Below are 22,455 nucleotides of genomic sequence, written 5' to 3'. Positions count from 1 at the left end.
ATCCGCCATAGAGGCGGGATCAGCTGTGGCGAAACCGGCACGGTGTGAGAAAAAAAAATGGTGTAAAAACACCTTTCCCATGCAATCAGACACACATTTTCTCAAAAACGCACGTTAACATTTTTGTTGATGTCCACCCAGCCTCCTTACCTTTGGGAGAGCCAAGTGGATCTTTGCCTGTGGTCCAGTGGGACTTCTCTGTTCATTTTTCTGCCGTACCTATCAGTTCCCCTGCGGGGTCTCTGTAGTGATGCCATATTCCAGCTCCCGGCATCACAGACCCGCGCAAGGAGCAGAGAGGAACTGCAGGAAGATTACTGCTCTCTCGTGCCGCCTCCCACATTAGCCCGTGCAGATGGGCGTGCGGCTCCCACGCCAACCCGGGCAGCTGAAATCACTACAGGCTGCAGGGACAAAATCCCAGACGCCAGGGCAAAATTTAAAGCAACCTGGGATTTGTTGACCCTTGTGGTACGGGTCTTTCTTCATTTTTGTAGTGGATGAAATGCATATATTCAGGGCCAGTGCAAGTATTTTTGGGTGCCTAGGCAGATGCATTTTGCTGCTCTCAACATGTATATTTATTTGTGTAGGCCTGTATGTCCGTTAAGCTACTCCTTGATTGGAAGAGGTATTTACTAAACTCTGTTACTGCGTGTGCATCAAAGTCCAGATCTAAGCATGGACCATATACTTTCTAATTTTAAATTATCTTATGTCAGGAAGAGTAGAGGTCATGGCGGACAAAAATAAATGAATGGGATACCACTTTTGTCCCTTTGACAAGTAGATAATATAGTTTACATCGAGGGGTGTATTAACTTATAGGACACGGTGCTCATATTTAGTTAAATATCCAATATTAATTCTAGAAAGCATATAACAAGAAGACTGAGACTTATCTAGATTCTCCAACCATTGCAATTCCCTCACCCAGAGGACAAGCAAATTCTGGAATGCATTTCAAACACCAACAGGATTGTTCTCTAAAGTGAGAAGTCAAAGTGGGTTTCAATTTCAAAATATAAATAGCCATACTGGAAACATTCTCAAAGTCATCTATGCTTCCCTTTTGGATATAGTGGCCTTAAATTTGAAATCTCGCCTTAGTGAATAACCATGTAACAAAATAAATAAATACAAATTTGAGGATACAATTCTCAAATACAAATAAACAAATGCAGGGAAAAGGTTTCAGTTTATTTTGCTTGTGGTATCCATCTTGTTGGAAAGTAGATTGCGATTTTTTGTCTTCTCAGTTAGGCCTTACAGAGCACCGTCTCAATGTAGGTGTATGGGTGCAGTGCCCCTGTCTATTTACCCATGCATGTTTTCATTGCAGACCATTGCAATGTTTTTCATAACAGGGTTAAACACACCCAACAGCCACTAGAGGTGGCCACATCGAACTTCTTCTTAATGCTTCCCATAGAAAGCATTCGATTTAAGAAGTCCAATGCTTGTGCTTCTCATACCCAATATTTCTCTAAGAGAAGTGACAGGATTGGATGAGAAGACAAAGAATTCTGCAGGATGACGCTACTGGAGGAAGAGAGAATGGCTGCACCAAGTGAGTAGCAGCGCTGGGGAGAAACAAAAAAATTATTTCAGGGGCCCCTGTTTTTAAATAGGGAGGAGAAAACTATAGCATTAGGAATAGAGGTTTGTATTCCTAACGATATAGTGTTGCTAAAAACTCACATGTTCTTAAAGGGACACTTAAGTTACCCAGACCACTACATCTCAATGAAGTCATCTGGGTGCAGTGGCCCTGTCCTTTTAACCCTGCAATGTAAAACACTGCAGTGATTACATTGCAGGGTTTAATACACCTCTAGTGGCTGTCTTCCTGACCGCAATTAGAGGTGCCTGCACAGCAATGACCAAGTAAAACGCTGTCACGTGAAACTGATGTCCATAGGAAAGCACTGATTACAATGCTTTCCTATAGGGAAGCTTTGATGAGCGTTTGGTGCTCTGTGCATCAGGTCCTAACATAGAAACATAGAATGTGATGGCAGATAAGAACCATTCGGCCCATCTAGTCTGCCCAGTTTTCTAAATACTTTCATTAGTCACTGGCCTTATCTTATAGTTAGGATAGCCTTATGCCTATCCCACGCATGCTTAAACTCCTTTACTGTGTTAACCTCTACCACTTCAGCTGGAAGGCTATTCCATGCATCCACTACCCTCTCAGTAAAGTAATACTTCCTGATATTATTTTTAAACCTTTGTCCCTCTAATTTAAGACTATGTCCTCTTGTTGTGGTAGTTTTTCTTCTTTTAAATATAGTCTCCTCCTTTACTGTGTTGATTCCCTTTATGTATTTAAATGTTTCTATCATATCCCCCCTGTCTCGTCTTTCCTCCATGCTATACATGTTAAGATCCTTTAACCTTTCCTGGTAAGTTTTGTCCTGCAATCCATGAACCAGTTTAGTAGCCCTTCTTTGAACTCTCTCTAAGGTATCAATATCCTTCTGAAGATAGGGTCTCCAGTACTGTGTACAGTACTCCAAGTGAGGTCTCACCAGTGTTCTGTACAATGGCATGAGCACTTCCCTCTTTCTACTGCTAATACCTCTCCCTATACAACCAAGCATTCTGCTAGCATTTCCTGCTGCTCTATTACATTGTCTGCCTACCTTTAAGTCATCAGAAATAATCACCCCTAAATCCCTTTCCTCAGATGTTGAGGTTAGGACTCTATCAAATATTCTGTACTCTGCCCTTGGGTTTTTACGTCCAAGATGCATTATCTTGCACTTATCCACATTAAATGTCAGTTGCCACAACTCTGACCATTTTTCTAGTTTACCCAAATCATTAGCCATTTGGCTTATCCCTCCTGGAACATCAACCCTGTTACATATCTTAGTATCATCCGCAAAAAGACACACCTTACCATCAAGACCTTCTGCAATATCACTAATAAAAATATTAAAGAGAATGGGTCCAAGTACAGATCCCTGAGGTACCCCACTGGTGACAAGCCCAAGCTTCGAATATACTCCATTGACTACAACCCTCTGTTGCCTGTCACTCAGCCACTGCCTTACCCATTCAACAATATTGGAATCCAAACTCAAAGATTGTAGTTTGTTGATAAGCCTTCTATGTGCAACAGTGTCAAAAGCCTTACTGAAATCTATGTAAGAAATGTCTACTGCACCACCCTGATCTATAATTTTGGTTACCCAATCAAAAAAATCAATAAGATTAGTTTGGCATGATCTCCCTGAAGTAAACCCATGTTGTCTCTGATCTTGAAATCCAGGTCCTCCTATGAGGAGCATTGTATTTGACCATCAATGAAGAGGCCATTCCTTCTTGATGAGGTAGTGAGAGGCAGAGAGGTGAGCACCTATATAGAACTAGGAACATGTACACCATAGAACTAGGAATGTAGTGTTCTTTAATATAGCAGGTCCTATTGAACAATTAAAGGGATTTAAATAACATTCCACAGTGCTGTAGAATAAGAAAAACAAGAAAACAATTAACAGTAAGTGTTAATTTTCTGGAAATTGTACATTTCTATTCTTAATGTACAGCCATTGACAAAGCTAATGGCACCATGATCTGACATCATGTATCCCAGTGTCCTTTGCAGCCAGTCCATTCTTGCAATGCACAGAGCTGTTGCTCCTTGCACCTCCCACTGGCAGTACTTCTGTTCTACACAAATACCAACCACAACAAAAAAACAGGAAAGGAATCAAATGTGAAGAAAGCCATTTCAAAGGCCACCAAAAAATATACAAAGAGTTTTGCTCAAAATTTACACCAGGGGTGCCCAAAGGGTAGACCCCAGATGTTTAAAAACTACAGCTTCCATGATGCTTTGCCATTCCACCATCTTCTCATGTATCCCACATTGCTGTCACCTACACATGCAAATGTATAGTTATCCATTATTGACTAATGCACACTAGTTTCCAACAAGGATGAATGAAGTCTGTCACATCAGTATCCTACAAGGTTATTACTACTTTACACTTTGTATCCACACATGTCAAAGTACATTTCTGGATTAATTCATGGACCTGAACATTTTGACAAGAACAAACATTTCTAGATTGCTACTGTCTTAAGCAGATGATTCACCAAATAATTGTACGCAAGTAAAAGTGCATGTATGTAGGGTTATAAGAAAAGTGTGAGACACAATACCTACTTAAAGCAAGTAGTAAGACATACTGGGGTGAAACTACTACATGCTATGGTGACTTATATAGACCAATGACAATGCTACTCAGAAAAGGAGGAAAACAGTGCCAAAAGGGTCTTGTTCTATGGAGCAACCCACAGCAAACAAAACATTTCAGATGCCCTTGTTTCAGCAGCCTTTTGATCAAATACCTTAGACGCTTACTGAAAGGTCTGGTTTCTGCCACCGATCATTAAGATATGGCCAATGTTCCAACAAGTCCTGACCTCTAAAAAAGGCTAGAGAAGGTAATGGGTCCCGTAGAGGCCCTTCATTGTCTTCGCTGAAATGGTATTCTTCCTCACTCAATAAGCAGCCCCTTTCTAGCTGTTGTAGAATGGATACACAATGGTATATTCACTAAGAACTGCAAAAATGTAAGCCAAGAGCACTGTTACATTGATAAAAGGACAGAGGCCCCACAACATTTGTATTGTGGCGTTCTCTTCTAATAAATGTAGGTTTCACCAATGGGTTTGACTAACACAAAATAAAATGCAGTCCACACTCGGGAATAAACCTTTATGATCACAAAAAAATACACAGAATGAATGAAAAAGTCCACATTTATTGATGTAAAAATTACAGCAATGTATGGCAGAAAATAATAATGGCAGCACTCCAAAAGGCTGAAGAGCAGGAATGTTAAGAAATACAAACAGCGTATGATAATCAGAATATAGCGATACAGATATCCAGGCAAGGACAACACACTTGCAAATAATAGGAACACTTTAAGGAATTAAATATTCAGTAGTTGTGATACCTCCTGCTGCCAGACGTGAGGAAGACCACCTACACTGCCACCCACAAAAAGGTAAGAGTGACCTTTCCCCATCAATAAATGTGCATTTTCATAATTTCGGTGTATTTTTCTGTGGATCAAAAGGGTTTACTCCTGAGTGCAGACTGAATTTTGTTTTGTTTTACTTGCTACATATATGTGGGATAGCCCAGTACTTGAATTAACCGTATCAAGGCTGTAATCTCAGGATTATTTCACCTGACATTTAAGATATTTTACTTGGAGTTGCGGAATTGTCTGTGGGTGGGTTTCATACCACACCCACATATATTTTTGTTATATCTTGATTAACTAAGCTGCACATTGTACTTTTTTCTCATGGCAATGTTTTGCTAATCCAGCCATGGCAATCTATGTACTTATGCTGCGCTAAGTAAAAGCACAGTCCCACATATAACCATTTCTGATTAACTACATTCCCAGCTTGCCTATTTTAGCCTAAATATTACAATGTAGGTTAATTCACTGCATTTTGGTGTGTTTAAGCCTGTGTGATCTATTTGTGTATACAGTGTAAATACATTAATTCACCTGCAAAGTGGAAGCAATTTCAAATAGGCTGCATTAGAGAAACGATAACGGAAAATGTTGTTCTCCAGTTCAACTATTGAGAGTTACCTATTAAATACTGCAAGTGGCAGAAACATGTGAAAACTTTTGGGTGTGTAGGTTTACTTGAGCACTTTGCAATTCACACTACTGTAAGAAAATATGATCAGCTGGCTCATAGCACAGAAGAAACAATCACAAACTATCATTTTGTGTCTGAGCTTGAGGTTTGTACATTTGTTTTCATTAGTACAGCACCAACGAATGGCATAGTAGAGAACAGTGAGTATTAAAAGACTAAATCTGACAGATACTGGGCAATTGTCGCCTTTGGAGTTCAGCTCCACTAGCTAAACAACCAGGAGGTAACCAGACCGGCGGATTGACAGACAAATAAATAAAAATTCAAAAAATGACACTCTTCACAAAGCAAATCTCAATACTAACATTGTAGCTCTGAATTCTATTTAGGAATATGTAAGTTACACACCTGAACAATAGGGCTCCCTCACAGGCCCTATAGAGTAGACAAAGCTAAAAAAGGTGAAGGGGGAGGCGGCGCCACAAGTAAAAAACAAACAAAACAAAACCTGATTATAAACTATACAGGCACATATACAATACACTACATAAGAGAAAATACATACAAGATTAAAAAAAAAGTTTGAAATATGGATAATGAATAATAATCAAGAGTCCAAAGAGTAAGTCCAAAAGAGTCTTACTTTTTCACCAGCAGGGGGACTGCCTGTCAGTTTAGGCAGCCCCCCTGCTGGCAGCACTGTGGACACCTATGGCGGCCATGTAACCACTCTTTTAGAGAGGTCACATGGCCCTGGGGGTCCTAAATTGCAGAGAGGGGACTCTCTGGGCTCAGTCCAGAGAGTCCCTCCAAAGAAGACTGATCGCCGGTCTATTGTTTTTGTTTGAGCGATCACTCTGTGTTCTCCATGGGCCACCGGCAGTGAGGGGGGTATTGCAGTGATGCCTCAACATCGACGCGTCGCTGCAATACCATTAGAGCTGCTGGATGCGGTCATAATCGCTTCCAGCGCTCTAATTCCCATAGGACGTGCCGGGTACGTCCCCTGTCCTTATAGACAGTTTGTCGGACGTACCCTGCACGTCCTTGGTCAGTAAGTGGTTAAAGTTCCTTTTAAAAGGGAAGGAGGAAAAAAAAAAAACGCTAAAGTTAAAGATACACTATAGGGTCAGGTACACTGGCATTACAGTGTTAAAACCGCCACCTGCCTGACCCTCTAGACCCCTTAAAAAAAATAAAGGAAAAAAAATGAAATCTTACCTTTATTCCAGTCTGTTGCTGCTGGCTCTGCCCCTGAACTGCCTACCTGGCTGATATCAGAAGTGGTGATCTCAGCCAATCACAATGATTTCCCATAGAAAAGTATTTAATTGTCTGAGGTTGGCCTGTGCTGGACCTGCCCCTGGTTTGCCTCCTTGACAAACAAAGCCCTTGCCAATTAGAATCTTCTCAGAGATACTTTGCATGTAGACACTGAACTTTACTTATGGAGATGCATTTATTCAAAGTGTGGGGACCCCGAATGTGCAGCACTGCCCCAGGAAGCACCTCAAGTAGCCATCTGAGGAGTGGCCAGTGGAGATATCCCTAGGTTGTAATGAAAACACTGACTTTTCTCTTTAAAATATAGTGTTAACAGCAAGAAGCCTGAAGGGGCAGATTATACTCACCAGAACATATACAATAAACTGTAGTAGTTCTTGTGATTAATGTCCCTTTATCATCTGATTGAAAATTTAACTTTTTTTCTCATGCAGGTTGTGCAAGTCACAGCCAGAGGAGGTGTGGATAAGACTGCACGGACAGAAACAAAAGTGATTTAACTATGAAACAACTCAGGATTGAGCAGTAAGACTGCAGTGGCATGATATATACATCCAAACTGCTTCATTAACCCCTTGAGGACGGAGTCAATAGTGCACGTTCTGATCAAAACAAAACGTAAACAAAAACTGGAATTTGCGCTATATGTCTGTTCACCCGTAGTTCCCCTCTTTCAAATTATATGCACCCACACTTATTATATATCATTTTGTTCAGGAGAAACAGGGCTTTAATCTATCTTTAACTATTCATATATGGAACATCATTTATTATGAATAAAAGTAAAAAAAAAATGTGAGAAAATAAGTTTTTTTTTAAATTTGCATTTCCGTCTGACATTTTAACTGTGAATGTCATAATACTGTTAGGTTTTACTGCAAAAAAAATGCACATATTTGTAATCAGCGATGTCTCACGAGTACAACAGTACCCCCCCCATTAACAGGTTTTATGTTGTTTTGGAAAGTTACAGGGTCAAATATAGAACATTACATTTTCAAATTGAAATTTGCCAGATTGGTAATGTTACCTTTGAGACGGTGTGGTAGCCCAGGAATGAGAATTACCCTCATAATGGCATACCATTTGAAAAAGTAGACAAGCCAAGGTATTGAAAGTGGGGTATGTTTAGTCTTTTTTAGTAGCCACTTAGTCACAAACACTGGGCAAAATTAGCGTTCATATTTGTTTTTGTGTGAAAAAAGCAAAAAACTAATATTTGGCCAGTGTTTGTGACTAAGTGGCTACTAAGAAAGACTGGACATACCCCACTTGCAATACCTCGGGTTGTCTACTTTTGCAAATGGTATGCCATCATGGGGGTAATTCTCATTCCTGGGCTACCATACGCTCTCAAAGGCAACATAACCAATCTGGCAAATTTCAATGTGAAAAAAATGAAATGCAAGCCTTATATGTGACTCTCTAACTTTCCAAAACACCATAAACTACTGTTATTCTCGGGAGACTTCACTAAACACAAATATTAGTGTTTTAAAACAGTAAAACATATTACAACAATAATATAGACCATAAAAGTGCAGTTCGCTTGTAAAAAATGCAAAAAACTTCACTTTTACTTAAAATATCATCGTTGTAATACAATTTACCAGTTTGAAACACGAATATTTGAGTTCAGCGAAGTCTCCCGAGTAAAACAGTACCCCCTATGTACAGGTTTTATGGTGTCTTGGAGAGTTACAGGGTCAAATATAGTGCTTGCGAATTAAATTCTCTGCACTTTCTCCCTGTGTTGTCATGCATGTCAATCAAATTTTAATTAATCAAATCACATAATTACGTTAAAAGATTATTTAAATATACATGTAGAATTTTAATATATATGCATTTATAGGTATTTAAATTCTACGTGTATACTAATGTAATTATATGTATTTATCTATATATATATATTTGCGGTTATTTGTATTATATATATAGATAGATATATATAGAATGTCATTCTAAGTGTATTTTGTTACCGATATATATATATATATTAATAACAAAATACAGTTAGAATGAAATTACATATGCATATATAATTTATATTAAATTTTGTTTCAATATTTTATTTATTTTATTATTTATTTTATTTATTATTTTAATTATATGTATTTATATATAATATATATATGTACATCTATTATATATATAACGTGGTCTCAACGGAAAAATCAACCGTCATGGAATGTCGCTCAACATCAGCCCGTTCTTACCCAGAGGAACAAGACCGGGTGCACCAGATTCACCCACCTGAATAAAGCAACTTCTGCAGCCCTATGACAAGGTCGCAGTTACCCAACACCCACGCGCCCTAAGCTAACATATACCCAGTCACAACCCTATCTAACAACCAGGAGGGTGCGCTAGCTACCATCCAGCAACCTCCAGTTAAGAGATAGCATAGCCAATCGTGCAGCCATGAGGAATTTAGGCTAGACGAAACATAAAATTTGGTGTATGCTATGCATGTGATGCGGTCTTTACCGTAAAATGTACTATATGCTGAATACCCATTGCTCACACAGTGTAACATGATGTTTGCGATTACCCACAGAAATAAATTTTAAAAAAGGCTTATTCACTTAACAGTGGGCACTGGTGACTTTAGAACTGACCTGGCATAGCAAGTGGTCTCTTAGCCTTCCCCCACCCCATAAATACAAGGATAAAGAGAAGGAAATACTGGGTAGTGGTCTGATTAATAGCCCTTTTCCCTTAATACCCATATACTGAAGTTATATCTCACAATAAAAGAAAGATGGCAGCAAGCAACTGGAGAAAGCTGAAAAATGCAGTGCCACATAACTTGACATAAAGTCAGTTATGCACAATTTATTAATGGTTCCTTAGTGGACTAGTTCAGGGCTTGACAAATGTGCTTGAAATCTAGGAACCAGCTTTTAACATGAAAAATACAATTCCTTAAGGGACACTATAGTCACCAGAACCACTACAGCTTAATGTAATGGTTCTGAAGTCTATAGCCTGTCCCTGCACACTTTTCAGACAAAATGCAATGTTTACATTGCTACCTCGTAACAACTCTAGTGGCAGTCACTCAAACGACTTCTAGAGGTGCTTAAGTTCAGCGTCTCCACGCTGGAGTGGATACTGTCCGTGGAGTCCATCTTTCTGCTCAGCCCTTGCTCGCTGTTTAGTATGCCAGGGTTGGCAAGTCATATTCCGGCTCCTAGCTTCATGCGGCAATGAGCAGAGCAGGATGATTAAACCTCCCTCAGTGAGCTGCCTGCCTTGCTCAGCTCAACTCTCTATAAGCCCGCCTCTGATAGCATGCATCCAGTGGCCTCGGGGGCTGAAAGCTTGCAAATCCCAGGTGCCAGAGCAAATTGTTTTTTTAGTGGTCATGGTAATCATATGGTGCCAGGAAAAAGCTTTTATCACTTCCCTGCTCAACCCTTGCATGCGTTTTAGTATGCCCGGGCCGTAATGACCTCATATTCCAGATCCCGGCATCACTGTGGGGAGTTGTGTGAGGGAGCAGAGCTCTCCATAAAGGATTTTGATACAAGACCTGGTTGCCCGCCTGCATCCCTCTACTCCCCATGACTGTTACCTCGAGGGCTGAACGAGTTCATAAATCCCAGAGAGAAGCCAAGACAAATTTCCTAGTCGCCATGGAGACCTTGTTGAGTCCTGGACTAGTTCATTATATTACTTACACAAAACTATATGACGGAGCACTTTATATAAAGGCTCGTGTTATGGCATTTATTTCTCCTTCTGCATGAATCTTTAATATTGCTAATTGCATGCTCGAATGTCGAATTAGTCTAAGATGTGTAAAAGTAATATGCTGCAAATGAGGAGACCAGTATTCTAGAACACCGTAATCAGTCCCAGCACTATTACTGCCATCCACATTGGATGGATTGGTTTTGATAACAATGTAAACTCCACATTAGCAATACGCCAAAGAGAAGGTAGTCACTGCACACACATTCACACAAAAAGGTATCAAGAGACTATTGGAACCTCTAAAGTTACCAAGAAGTACCTGCTCCTTCCTAGAATACGTAGTCAAACTGTTAAATAATTGTTTGACAGCTTACCTGGTGTGAACCAGTTCCAGCCATCAACTCCCCTGCTGCTGGGATTTTAGCAACTGGGTTAAGTCTGGCAGTGCAAGCCTGCACTAAAGCGGACACTCTTAGCCAATGAGAGGAGCCCTCCATGCAGGAACTTTTAGCAGTGGAGTTGGATGCCCAGCTTGACCCAGATTAGTTGTCAAACGGTTTTTAAAATGATTTGACTACTCACTCTGGGAGGACGTCAGGCCACTCCTAGAACAATAACCATTAGAGCAGGGAAGTGGTGTGTTTATTCTAAACTTTGTTGACATAGGTCTACTTTATCAACTCCTTTACAATTCCCAATGGTGAACGCGTGCAAAATAGTTTTAGCAAACTTGTGAAGGAGAATACAATTGTACGATTATCAAAGTGTAATTGGGAACAAAGTACATGTCAGAAAATCAATTACATTTATGCCATACAATTCAAACCGTAATAATAGATCATTGAACGGTTTCCATATAGGAAAAACCTGAAGAAAATCACATCACAATCACATCTCCGATTCAAAATGTGTTCAATGTACTGGAATGTGATGCATGGCCGCTACACAATGAGGGACCCAGAGTACCAATGGTAACATTTACATCAACATCTGCAGAAAGAAAAATCTACTAAAGTTTCAGTTTTTGCATACCAAAACATTCATCTTCATCTTGTAAACCCAAGCCGACATAAATGCGTGTGTTAGAATGAGGTAAATGTGAAAATCACCTGATTAAAAATAGACCTGTGGACAAAATAAGATTTTTTTAATTTGGTACATGAACCGTCACCTCTGACACCTACTTTTTTTTGGGGAGACATATCCAGACTTTGTATTGCTTATATTCTTATACGTATTTGTTAAACAAAAAACATAAATAAATAGGTGTTCTGGATGACTTAGTGGGATAAAATCAGTAGGCATTTGTCTATGGTACAGGTCGACATAAGTGACAGATGAAGTAAATGGAAGCGCCTCTAGCGGCTGTCAATGAGACAGCCACTTGAGGCTGGATTAACCCATATGTAAACATAGCAGTTTCTCTGAAACTGCTATGTTTACAGCAGGCAGGGATAACCCAAGATGGACCTGGCACCCAGACCACTTCATTAAGCTGTAGTGGTCTGGGTGCCTGTAGTGGTCCTTTAACAAGATTTCAACATTATAAATGTAAAAAAAATAAAAATAAACTAGGGGACCTATACATTGTTTAAGTCAATTCCAACAGATACACAAGTAAGGGTTGACCAAAAGGCTACTCTAGCTTATCTTACAGAATCCTATGCAAAGCTGACAAAGCAACTTGAGACTGGGATCTATATGTTGGCTAAAATTACTCCAGACTATCTAATGGAAAGCGATTTACAGGTGTCCATTGTATCATGTCCCCCTTCTCAGGGAATAAGGCCTTATGATCTTCACTTGCTGTTTATCAGATGTGTGTTCTATTTTTTAACAAACTGGTACATTCAATTTATTAATGAACGACATATCAGTTATAACGTCTAATGGAAGGCTACAAAACATAATGGCTACATACATATCAAAAACTGAAAGGGAACCCAAATAAAGTCAGACATACTAGCTAGCATAGATTAACCAATGGATACATTGTTTAATCAAAACATTGCAACATCATCCCTCTAAAGCATATATGGTTATGACCATAATCAGTATTAAGAATAAAACTCTGATCTGGACCCTGTGCTGATGGATGGTGTTGACAGCAGACCGTGATTTAGGGTTTAAATGGTGGTTACACGGTAGGTAGAATATCTGTGGGCAACAGCAGCAGACTGACTATGGCAGTCAGAGAGCACCCATAATTATGTCAATCATAAATGTGAAATTAGTAACCCATACAACTGTGCAACCTTCGCACAGAATTAGTGACGTCATTTACCTTCTGAGCACACTTAACCCACTCTGCTCCACATCCACCTACACTCTAAATGGCCACCATTTTGGCAACAAAAACAAGGACATGCACAGGACACACACTTCTGCAAATTCAATTTCATTAAAGCTGTCACAACACAAACATAATGGCACGGTTTGTCAGACTAGGCACGTTCCAAATGTTGTAATGCACTTATTTGTGCTCTTTAGCATCAATTAGCATATATGCTATGATTTCTAAAGTGTGTAACCACATAGAATTATATAGCAAGCAGAGACAAAACCAAATTTGCTTACACATTTAATATTTAACTTCTGTTATGGTATGCACATTAGGATTCAGAATTGAAAGAGTACAGATCATATACATTATGCTACAACAGCCCTGTTTTCTTTTCTTGACTGACAAGTCAAAGAATGGAGTCTGAGGGATGCATAGATTTCCTATTACGTGCCTCAATATCTGAAGAACACAAACACTGTCTCATAAAATGGACACACAAGAGCTCAAAGAATAGCATCTATCTTTTAAAAGGACTACTAGAGGTTAGCAATTTTTATTTTGTTTGGTTATGGCACTCCCTTCCTAACAACAACAACACAAGAAGGCTGCACTGTGCACAATCACATTATGGATTTAAAAAAAAAAAAAAAAGGAATACGGCTTTATACACTTTTACTCCAAAATGGAGCTCTCCTTTTTACTGTGAGAAAGATTGGTAGAGAAGGGGAAAACATACAAAAAAAACACCCCAAAAAATCTTTGTATAAAATAGGCCAAGACCGTATGTGATTAGTCTGACAATACAATTCAACTACTGTACTTGAATAAAAATAAAATTGTATAAAAACATGCAAGCTTACGCTTGCACAATTTTAAATTATCATCCACATGCTGTAGCTGCCTCAAAGGAGAGGGGGAGGAAAAAAAAAAAAAAAAAACAACTTAACCCTGAGAGACTGTTTGCAGCACATAGAGCAAATGCTCTGCCTGTCATGCTCCTCAATTGGCAAAAGCTTGCACAAATGCAGAAAGCAAAAGGACTACTATTCTAGCATCGTACAGTGATGGTTCGTAAAGAGAAGGAAACACTGGTGTCAGTCTCTATAGCACTGACACACCATTCATTGTTCATGCAAGCAATGTAGCTAGATGTACCTTTCTGAAGAGGACGACTTCTCAGAGTTAACTGACATCAGCAGCTCAATCTTCTGCTTGATTTCTGGAAGAATCAGAAATCATTCACCACCACAATTGGCTATAACTGCAATAATTTCCACAAAAAAAAGATTTCCAAAAAAAACCCCCACCAAAAAAAAACAATGTATAAAGATTTTGGCCTTAATCCGTTCTTTGGCACAAAATTTGACAATTGAGTCTTATGACGCTCAAGAAAACCGTAGGAGAGGGAAAAAAAAAAAAAAAAGGAAAAAAAAAGAAAAAAAAAAAGGAGCGATTCAGCGTTGCTGATCAGAAAAAGAACGCTCCAGAGGCATGGGGCCTGGCTGAACTATACACATGACTGTTTATGAAAGCAGGAAGTACCACTTCTTTTAAGCACAGGGGTGGTTTCATCCACAGAATGAGCTTGCTGGGTTTAAGAACACTGCTAACAGCTGAAACAGAAAATCTGCATACAAGTATGATAGGCGTTGCTACTAGTTTGACTTCATTTCTAGTTTTATGTATGTCAATGGCCATGAGCAAGATCTGCGATCTTCAACAAGCCTAACAGCAGTCAAAACAAATCTCCATCATGCCTGTCTGCTCCATGCCTGTCTGCTCAATCTGAATTCAGCATAATGGTGGGGAAACTGGACAATCCCTGAATTTATAAAAGCAATAATTGTTATTAGCATTTCCATTTAACACATGCTATAAATTCTCAGATTACATTCCCCCCTGCACTCCTCCCCTCTCTGAACATGCAGTGCTCAGAACCAGAGCAGAGCAACACCCATCAGAAGAGCTCTGCCCTTACTATATGTATTCTGAAAAATTCCTCAGACTAATGTAGACACAGGAGATTGCTGCTTACAATGGGGGCTCTGGCGGGAAGGAAAAAACAAACAAACCCCCATCTGTGATTTCAATCCTTCCCAAAAATATGGCAGAGCTGTATTAAATAAATGCATGGTAGAGTGCTGATTATATATAGCTTTAACAGATCACAGCAGAAACAAACTATCTAGCATTCTACTATTTTGCAAAATGATGCTCCCCAATGCATATAAAAAAAAAATATTAGCCAAGTGTACTTGGCTAATAAATCAAATGCTTTGCTGCTCCCAAGAGCACAAACCATAATTTCATTTGAGAATCACATACATGCTTGAGGACTGTAAGTGTCTTATTGGCAGAAGACACCTGCATATCCGCCAGTGTTCTGCTTTTTTCTGAATAAAGCAACAACAAAAATAAAAACAATAAAAATCACACATCTATACAGTTAGGTGTTAGGACGTTGATTTGGGATTGTTTATTTCCTGAATAGGATGAAATTAGTTTTTTTTTTTAAATAAATAAATAGGCATCTTGATCATGCAAATATCAAAGCGGCTGCATAAATGGCTTTGCATTGAGGCAGAGATTAGATAGACCAAACACTATTTCATAACAAGGATCACAGATGACTTCACAGTGAGTCATAAGCATTCTACCTACCTATACACCTACACTGTGAACAATTTCAAAAGGCACATACACTGCTAAGCTTGCCAAAGGGACCAGAACACCTCTTTAACATGCAACATTTAAAACATTTAACATACTGATGGAAATACTATTATTAACCCCTAATAAGGTCAAGTATCTTGGTTTATAAATTATTTGAGGCAAAAGATGTAACACCTGTATGTCTAAATCTGCCCACTACTTGTAAGTTTAGTCCCCTGCGCCCCCAACCCCCCTTTTCAACACTGCAGAATAATTAACCCTTTATAAGTATAACACTTTAAATAGCCTTGAAAAAAAAATAAGCTCTCTTATGTTGATCTACCAAATTAGCTCAGAGCCTGGGAATAGAGTTGCACCTAAACACAGGGAAAGCTGTTCTCAGAAAAAAAAAAAATCCACCTAGATCATAGCCCCTTACTAAAATGAGCCGACAAGCAGATTTGCAAGACCTCTAGAATGTCCAGTTTTGGATTTTTCCCCCAAAATTAAATAATATACACAGCAACATCTAATGTGATCACGGATATTCAGTGTACTCTATTCCACAATTTCTGTTACACAAACGGAAAACTTGAGGTTTAACATTAGTAAGAAAAGAAGCATAAAATAGGGTAGAACGCCGCTCTCCCACAAGGTACAAATATTATTGCGTTACTCAGTATCTGCACTCTTTGATTTATAAATTATGCCTACTTGGCAATGTAATAGTATAGCTTTTGGATATGCTTTTGTCTGTTGTGGATTATTTTATCTCAGACAGGCATTTAACACAGTGGATGGATATGACTAAAATAGAACATTTTATAGCATAATGCATATGTCTAAGATGCTATATAAGGCAAACAATTTAGAATGCTCTAGAACCATGTCATATTAAATAAATTGATACTGGTAATTGTTTATATCTATCTCTATATCTATCTATCTATCTATATCTCCTCTGGCTGTAGATCTGCCACATTAACATCCTGACACACAATATATATTATGTACACTTCAGTTACACTAAAGCACAACAAACAAGCAGGACAACCTGTAGAACATGATGAATTTGAGGACGCTTTTCTTTTAAGTGGCCAGAAAGAGAAGCAAGAGATTATTTAACTGACACAGATCTAATGTTTCTAAGGAATGGATAACATATCCATCAGCAATGACAAAAAACGGGAAAGTTCAATAAATTCAAATGAAATTGAGAGGGAACCGGAGGATAAATTACTCATAAAGCAGCCGCTCAGCATAAAAATGAGCTTAAAACTACACTCCTACCCCGAGGGCACTACACATATTACAGACGCTTTTTTTTTTAATTCATAGGTAAGGAGATATTCTGATATATAAAATGCTTTAAGCTTTTTTTTTTCCCCCTTCTAATTATATATTTACTTTAAAGGGACACTATAGCCCCCAAAACAACTTTAGCATAATGAAGCAGTTTTGACGTATAGATTACGCCTTTTTAAGTCTTACTGCTAAATTCTCTGCCATGCAGGCTTTAAATAACTTTTAACCAAAGTTGTTTCGGTGACTATAGTGTCCCTTTAAAATGAATCCCAATACTTAACACTGGTAAAACCCTAATAGTTTATTCCTGTCCTCTATGCTTACATTTCCAAGGCAATCTCTCCCACTGTTCAGTGTCCCACATTTGTTAGTGGTTAAGTTAAAAAAAGACACCCACTGTACTCCGCCAGGTAATGATGCAATCAACATCTCCAGTATCCATGTTGGGAGACGGAACTTGTTCTGTTAATGTGCACTATGACCATGCAGCAACAGCTTCAGCCGTGCTCTGAGGGGTTCTGCATGTTGGGGGCCGAACAGACCATCTGTCAGCCAGCCTGGCATGCACCTTCAACATAATCCGTGATTATTCATCCCAATTGCATACCTTCCAATGTTAGGTCCGAACCAAGAAACCCTAAAATATTCCACAAAATGGCTCTCTAAAATCAAACCTGTATTAAAGTGGGTTTGCCACTTTTTCACTGCTTCAAGGAGTGTTGCATCACTGGCACTTTGTGTTGATCTCACTAGAATAAACACAGGTCCATTGGAGGCCGTGGGTGTGTGGGTCATTTGACACAAATGCCCAAAGAACAGAGCATGGAATTTCTAGCACCTCCATCTTAGGAACTAAAAGATGGCATTACAGTGAGATAATATCCAGTGGGACTGGCACAACATTGTAAAAGGCTAGGTGAATCTTTCTTTGACAAATTTGTTTGGAATCTAGGAGCTAAAGAAGGTAGGAGCCAGGTTTTTTTAACATCCAAAATACAATTCTTTAAGGTACACTATAGTCACCAGAACCCCTACAGCTTAATGGAATTATTCTGAAGTTCTGTCCGTGCAAGCTTTTCAATGTAAACACGATCTTTTCAGACAAAAGGCAATGTTTACATCTCTAGTGGCAGGCACGCAAACGGACTCTAGAAGTGCTCTCTCATACAATGCATGGAGTGCATTGATATTCAATGCATCTCTAGGAGGAGATGTTGATTGGCGCAGTGTGGTGTTTTGCTGCGCAAACTCCCAATGCTTTCCTATAAGGGGGAAGAATTGGAATGGCTGAGATCGTCAAAACCGATTAACTAATGCGAGGTACTTGCGATCACATGGCCCAGGAGGGCCGTATCGGCATCAGGGGGACTCCCTGGAGTGCCAGGTGAGGTCCCCCCACCGGGGTAAGTAAATAGGATGGCAGGGACGTGCTATGCAGCCCCCCGGTGTTTAGAGACGTGTCCCCAAGGACGGTATAGCACGCCCGTCTTTAAGGGGTTAAATATCCACCAAGAATCAATGAAAAGCCATTATACTTACTATTTTTATACATTGTTATTTTAGATAAAACCCCACTTTGTCTGTTGCACGGAATTTCAAAGAAAATCAACATCCACTGAAATAATTTATAAATGTGTTTATCGCAAAAAATAATTACTAACAATAAGAAGCTACAAATACAATTATTAGAATAATGTATTAGAAATGTGCAAACTGGAAGCCATGGCCAAAGTTCCATCATAGGCCAATGATGAAGTTCCCAAAGCACAGATAATTATATATATATATAAAAAAAAAAAGTAACATAAGCTGTAAGAAACCACTACTAAAGAAAAAGTAAAGCACTAAATCACCCAACTACATAATCCAATGAGTAATCTAAAAGTTACAACTCTTATCTGGTCAGAAGGATAAATTTAGAGAGGAAAAAAAGGCCCCTAGTTTAGTTTGCTAACTTTATGTTGACAGCAGTTACTAGAAGTTTTTTTTTTTTTTAAAGCAATTACAATCCGCTAGACAAGACAACCTACAGTAAAAAGTCACAATACAAAAATGATAGGGGAACGGTCACTTCCCAGGGTTTTTAAAAGCCCACTGTAGTGGCCATGGTTACAGGAGAGCCCTGGTACCATCTCAGAGTAATTTATTTCAGAACAAGCATTACACAGTGCTGCAGAATCTGTTGGAGCTTTATAAATAATGCACATTTCATTTTTTTTCTTCCACATTGTCTTTATTATTTTTGTTAAATAAAAACACAATGGTTCTTATGTGGCAAGCTTATGATTCTGGTCTAAACGCGCTAAGAAACAAGCATAATTACTATAACAGGGTTTTCGAGGCACAATTTAGATGTTAGAAGTGAAAGCACATTTCACTGGGCTACAACATCTATTATGCCAAGTATATTTCAGCCATCAGAGCACTATAAGAAAACACTTGGAGATGTACTTAATGGTTTGTGGTAACAAGGGAGAGGGGGAATACCAAAAATTAATTTGTGGCCATTTTGCTGAAATTCACTCACTTTTTTTTTTTTTAAAACAAATTTAAAAACACACACAAATAGTTTATTAATGCAGGAGAGAATGCTCAAACTATCCCTCCTGAAAAGATAGATGCACAAATCAACCAAGTCAAATGCCAGGAGATGCCCAATCCAACTATGAGATGAGTACCACATAAAGTCTTTATACGCTCCATAAGACGTACCCGACCATAAGGCGCACCTAGTTTTTAGAGGAGGAAAACAAGAAAGAAAAAATATATATATATATATTCTGAAGAAACAGAATTTACAACATATGGCAGACTATCCTAATACTGCTTAAGAGGCAGAAAAAAAAAATGGGTTTTGTGCATCATGTGTATAAATTAATCATTGATAACGGAAGTCAATTACTTTATACATATGATGTACAAAGTTCATTTTTTTGGTTTGTTTTTGCCCCTTACGTAGAATTGCAGCCAGCATTGTTTTTTACCTTAGCTAGGGACAGTGCTTGAAGGAGTGAGGTAAGGGAAGGTGTGCATGCGCACTGCTGTTCTGGCAAGACCAGTTGCTAGGCGACAAGTGGGGGAATGCCGTCTAGGGAGAGGTATTAGCAGTAGAAAGAGGTAAGTGCTCATGCCATTGTACAAAACACTGGTGAGACCTCACTTGGAGTACTGTACACAGTACTGGAGACCGTATCTTCAGAAGGATATTGATACCTTAGAGAGAGTTCAGAGAAGGGCTACTAAACTGGTTCATGGATTGCAGGATAAAACTTACCAGGAAAGGTTAAAGGATCTTAACATGTATAGCTTGGAGGAAAGACGAGACAGGGGGGATATGATAGAAACATTTAAATACGTAAAGGGAATCAACACAGTAAAGGAGGAGACTATATTTAAAAGAATGAAAACTACCACAACAAGAGGACAGTCTTAAATTAGAGGGACAAAGGTTTAAAAATAATATCAGGAAGTATTACTTTACTGAGGGGGTAGTGGATGCATGGAATAGCCTTCCAGCTTAAGTGGTAGAGGTTAACACAGTAAAGGAGTTTAAGCATGCGTGGGATAGGCATAAGGCTATCCTAACTATAAGATAAGGCCAGGGACTAATGAAAAGTATTTATAAAATTAGGCAGACTAGATAGGCCGAATGGTTCTTATCTGCCGTCACATTCTATGTAGACTACTATGGATCGTTCTTCACCCTCCAAGCAGCGTGCCACCGGACAGATCCGACACAGGAACAGGTAAATTGAACTGCAGGGCCCTGCCTTCTTCCAGCACAGTAACCCCAGCAGCCTCCTCTCTGCAGCCTTCCCTCCTCCATGCCGCACGGTCTCAGTATGATTCTCAACCGGGATCTGCTTTTCGCCCCAGCACTCTGGTTTGGCAATTCGGCTCCATGGAACACACATTCCCCCTTACTTTTGAGGAGGAAACAAGTGCATCTTATGGAGCGAAAAATATGGTAAGTGGACAAATCTCTAGACAAATTAGTTGTTCGTTCTACCATCCAATATAACTATGTCAACGCTCTGCTGATTCCATAGATGAAAACTTCAAAACTACATTAAAGGGACACTATAATTACTAGAAGAACTACAGCTTATTGTTTTTGTTCTGGGAGTATAATTAGTCCAGTCAGGATTTTTGAAGTAAACACTAACTTTTCAGAGAAAATGCAGTGTTAACATTACAACCTAGGGATTCCTCCACTGACCACTACTCAGACGGCTACTAGAGGCGCTTCCTGGGGCAGTGACATTCAGTTTCTCCACGGCAAAACTGAACTTCTCAAAGATGCATTGATTCAATGCATCTCTATGAGGATATGCTGAATGGCCAGGGCTGTGTTTGACTTGTATTAGCTCTGGCCCTGATCTGCCTCCTTGACAGTCTCAACCAATCCTATGGGAAAGCATTTGGACTGGCTCAAAGAATCACTTCTGATGTCAGCCAAGCAGGCAGAGGCAGCAGCTGTAAGCAATGTTTTACTATATTTAGGGAGGCAAGGGGGGCTCGATGGTGGTTTTAACAGAATAGGGTCAGGAAAACATCTGTATTCCTGACCATGTAGTGTTCCTTTAACATCAGCACACAAAAAATAATTCATGGCCGAGCAGATACATGCAAGCCTCATGTCATCAAGTACAGTGCCAAGTATCTGATCGTGTGTTGTAAAGAATGCCGCCAGTGGGCTCCGGAGCAGTGGAAACGTGTTCTGTGGAGTGATGAATCACAATTCTCGGTTTGGCAGTCTGACAAGCAAGTCTGAGTTTGGCAGATGACAGGAAAATGTTACCTGCCTGACTGCACTGTGCCAACTGTAGAGTTTGGTGGACGAGGGATAATGCTATGGAGCTGAATTTCAATGATTGGGCTACTCCCCTTACTTCCAGTGAACACAAATCTTAATGTTTCAGCATACCAAGACATTCTGGACAATGCTATGCTTCCAACTTTGTGGGAACAGTTTAGGGAAGGTTGTTTTCTATTACAATATGACTGTGCCCAAGGGCACAAAGCAAGGTCCAAAACATGTTTGGGAGAACTTGTCTAGCGCGCACAGTCATCGCGTTTGGGATGAACTGGAAAGGAGATTGCGAGCCAGGTCTTCTCGCCCAACGACTAGGAATTTTGTCCCTGCACCTTGGCATTTGTCAGTTCTATCTGAGGTAGGCGGGAAAGCGACTGGTTGAGGTAGAGTGAACGTGAGCTGCAGCTGGCTATGCTGTAATCTTCTTGGCTCTGGCTCCCTCGCCTTGCTGCGATGCCGGAAGTCGGAATAGGACGTCACTCTGCCCTGGCATCACCAAAGTGGCACACAGTAATTTGAGTGAAGATGACAGCCAATGGACCCAGCAGACAGGATCCACACAAGAAATGTAAGTGCTTGTAGTGACAGGCTACATACACCTGAACCACTGCATTAAGCTATAGTGGTTTTGGGGACTAAAGTGTCCTTTTAAGAATTATATTTTTGTAATCTAAAATAAAACTTTGTTGGTTTATAATAAATAAATACAAAAAACCAACAACAACAAAGCAAAACACTTTAGTCAGCTCTTACCTCTTAGACT

General features: G+C 39.4%; 1 protein-coding gene across 7 annotated transcripts in view; it reads right to left on the bottom strand.

The window, feature by feature from the left end:
* The window catches only part of SRPK2 (SRSF protein kinase 2), a 144,654-nt gene that overhangs the window by 72,456 nt on the left and 49,743 nt on the right, over nt 1–22,455 (bottom strand). Inside the window, exon 1 of one of the 7 annotated variants that reach the window (XM_063448125.1) lies at nt 14,075–14,216. The exons of 5 other annotated variants lie outside the window; for them this stretch is intronic. In XM_063448125.1, the coding sequence (XP_063304195.1) occupies nt 14,075–14,112 (38 nt within the window). In that variant the 5' untranslated portion in view covers nt 14,113–14,216. Of the gene's footprint in view, nt 1–14,074; nt 14,217–22,455 lie in introns of those variants that run through there. One more of the 7 variants, XM_063448126.1, reaches the window with a different exon arrangement.

This window comes from Pelobates fuscus, chromosome 3 (genome assembly GCF_036172605.1).
Source record: "Pelobates fuscus isolate aPelFus1 chromosome 3, aPelFus1.pri, whole genome shotgun sequence".
NCBI classification, from domain to species: Eukaryota; Metazoa; Chordata; class Amphibia; order Anura; family Pelobatidae; genus Pelobates; species Pelobates fuscus.
The sequence above is the reverse complement of the archived record's forward strand: the minus strand, read 5'-3'. Positions and strand labels throughout refer to the sequence as shown.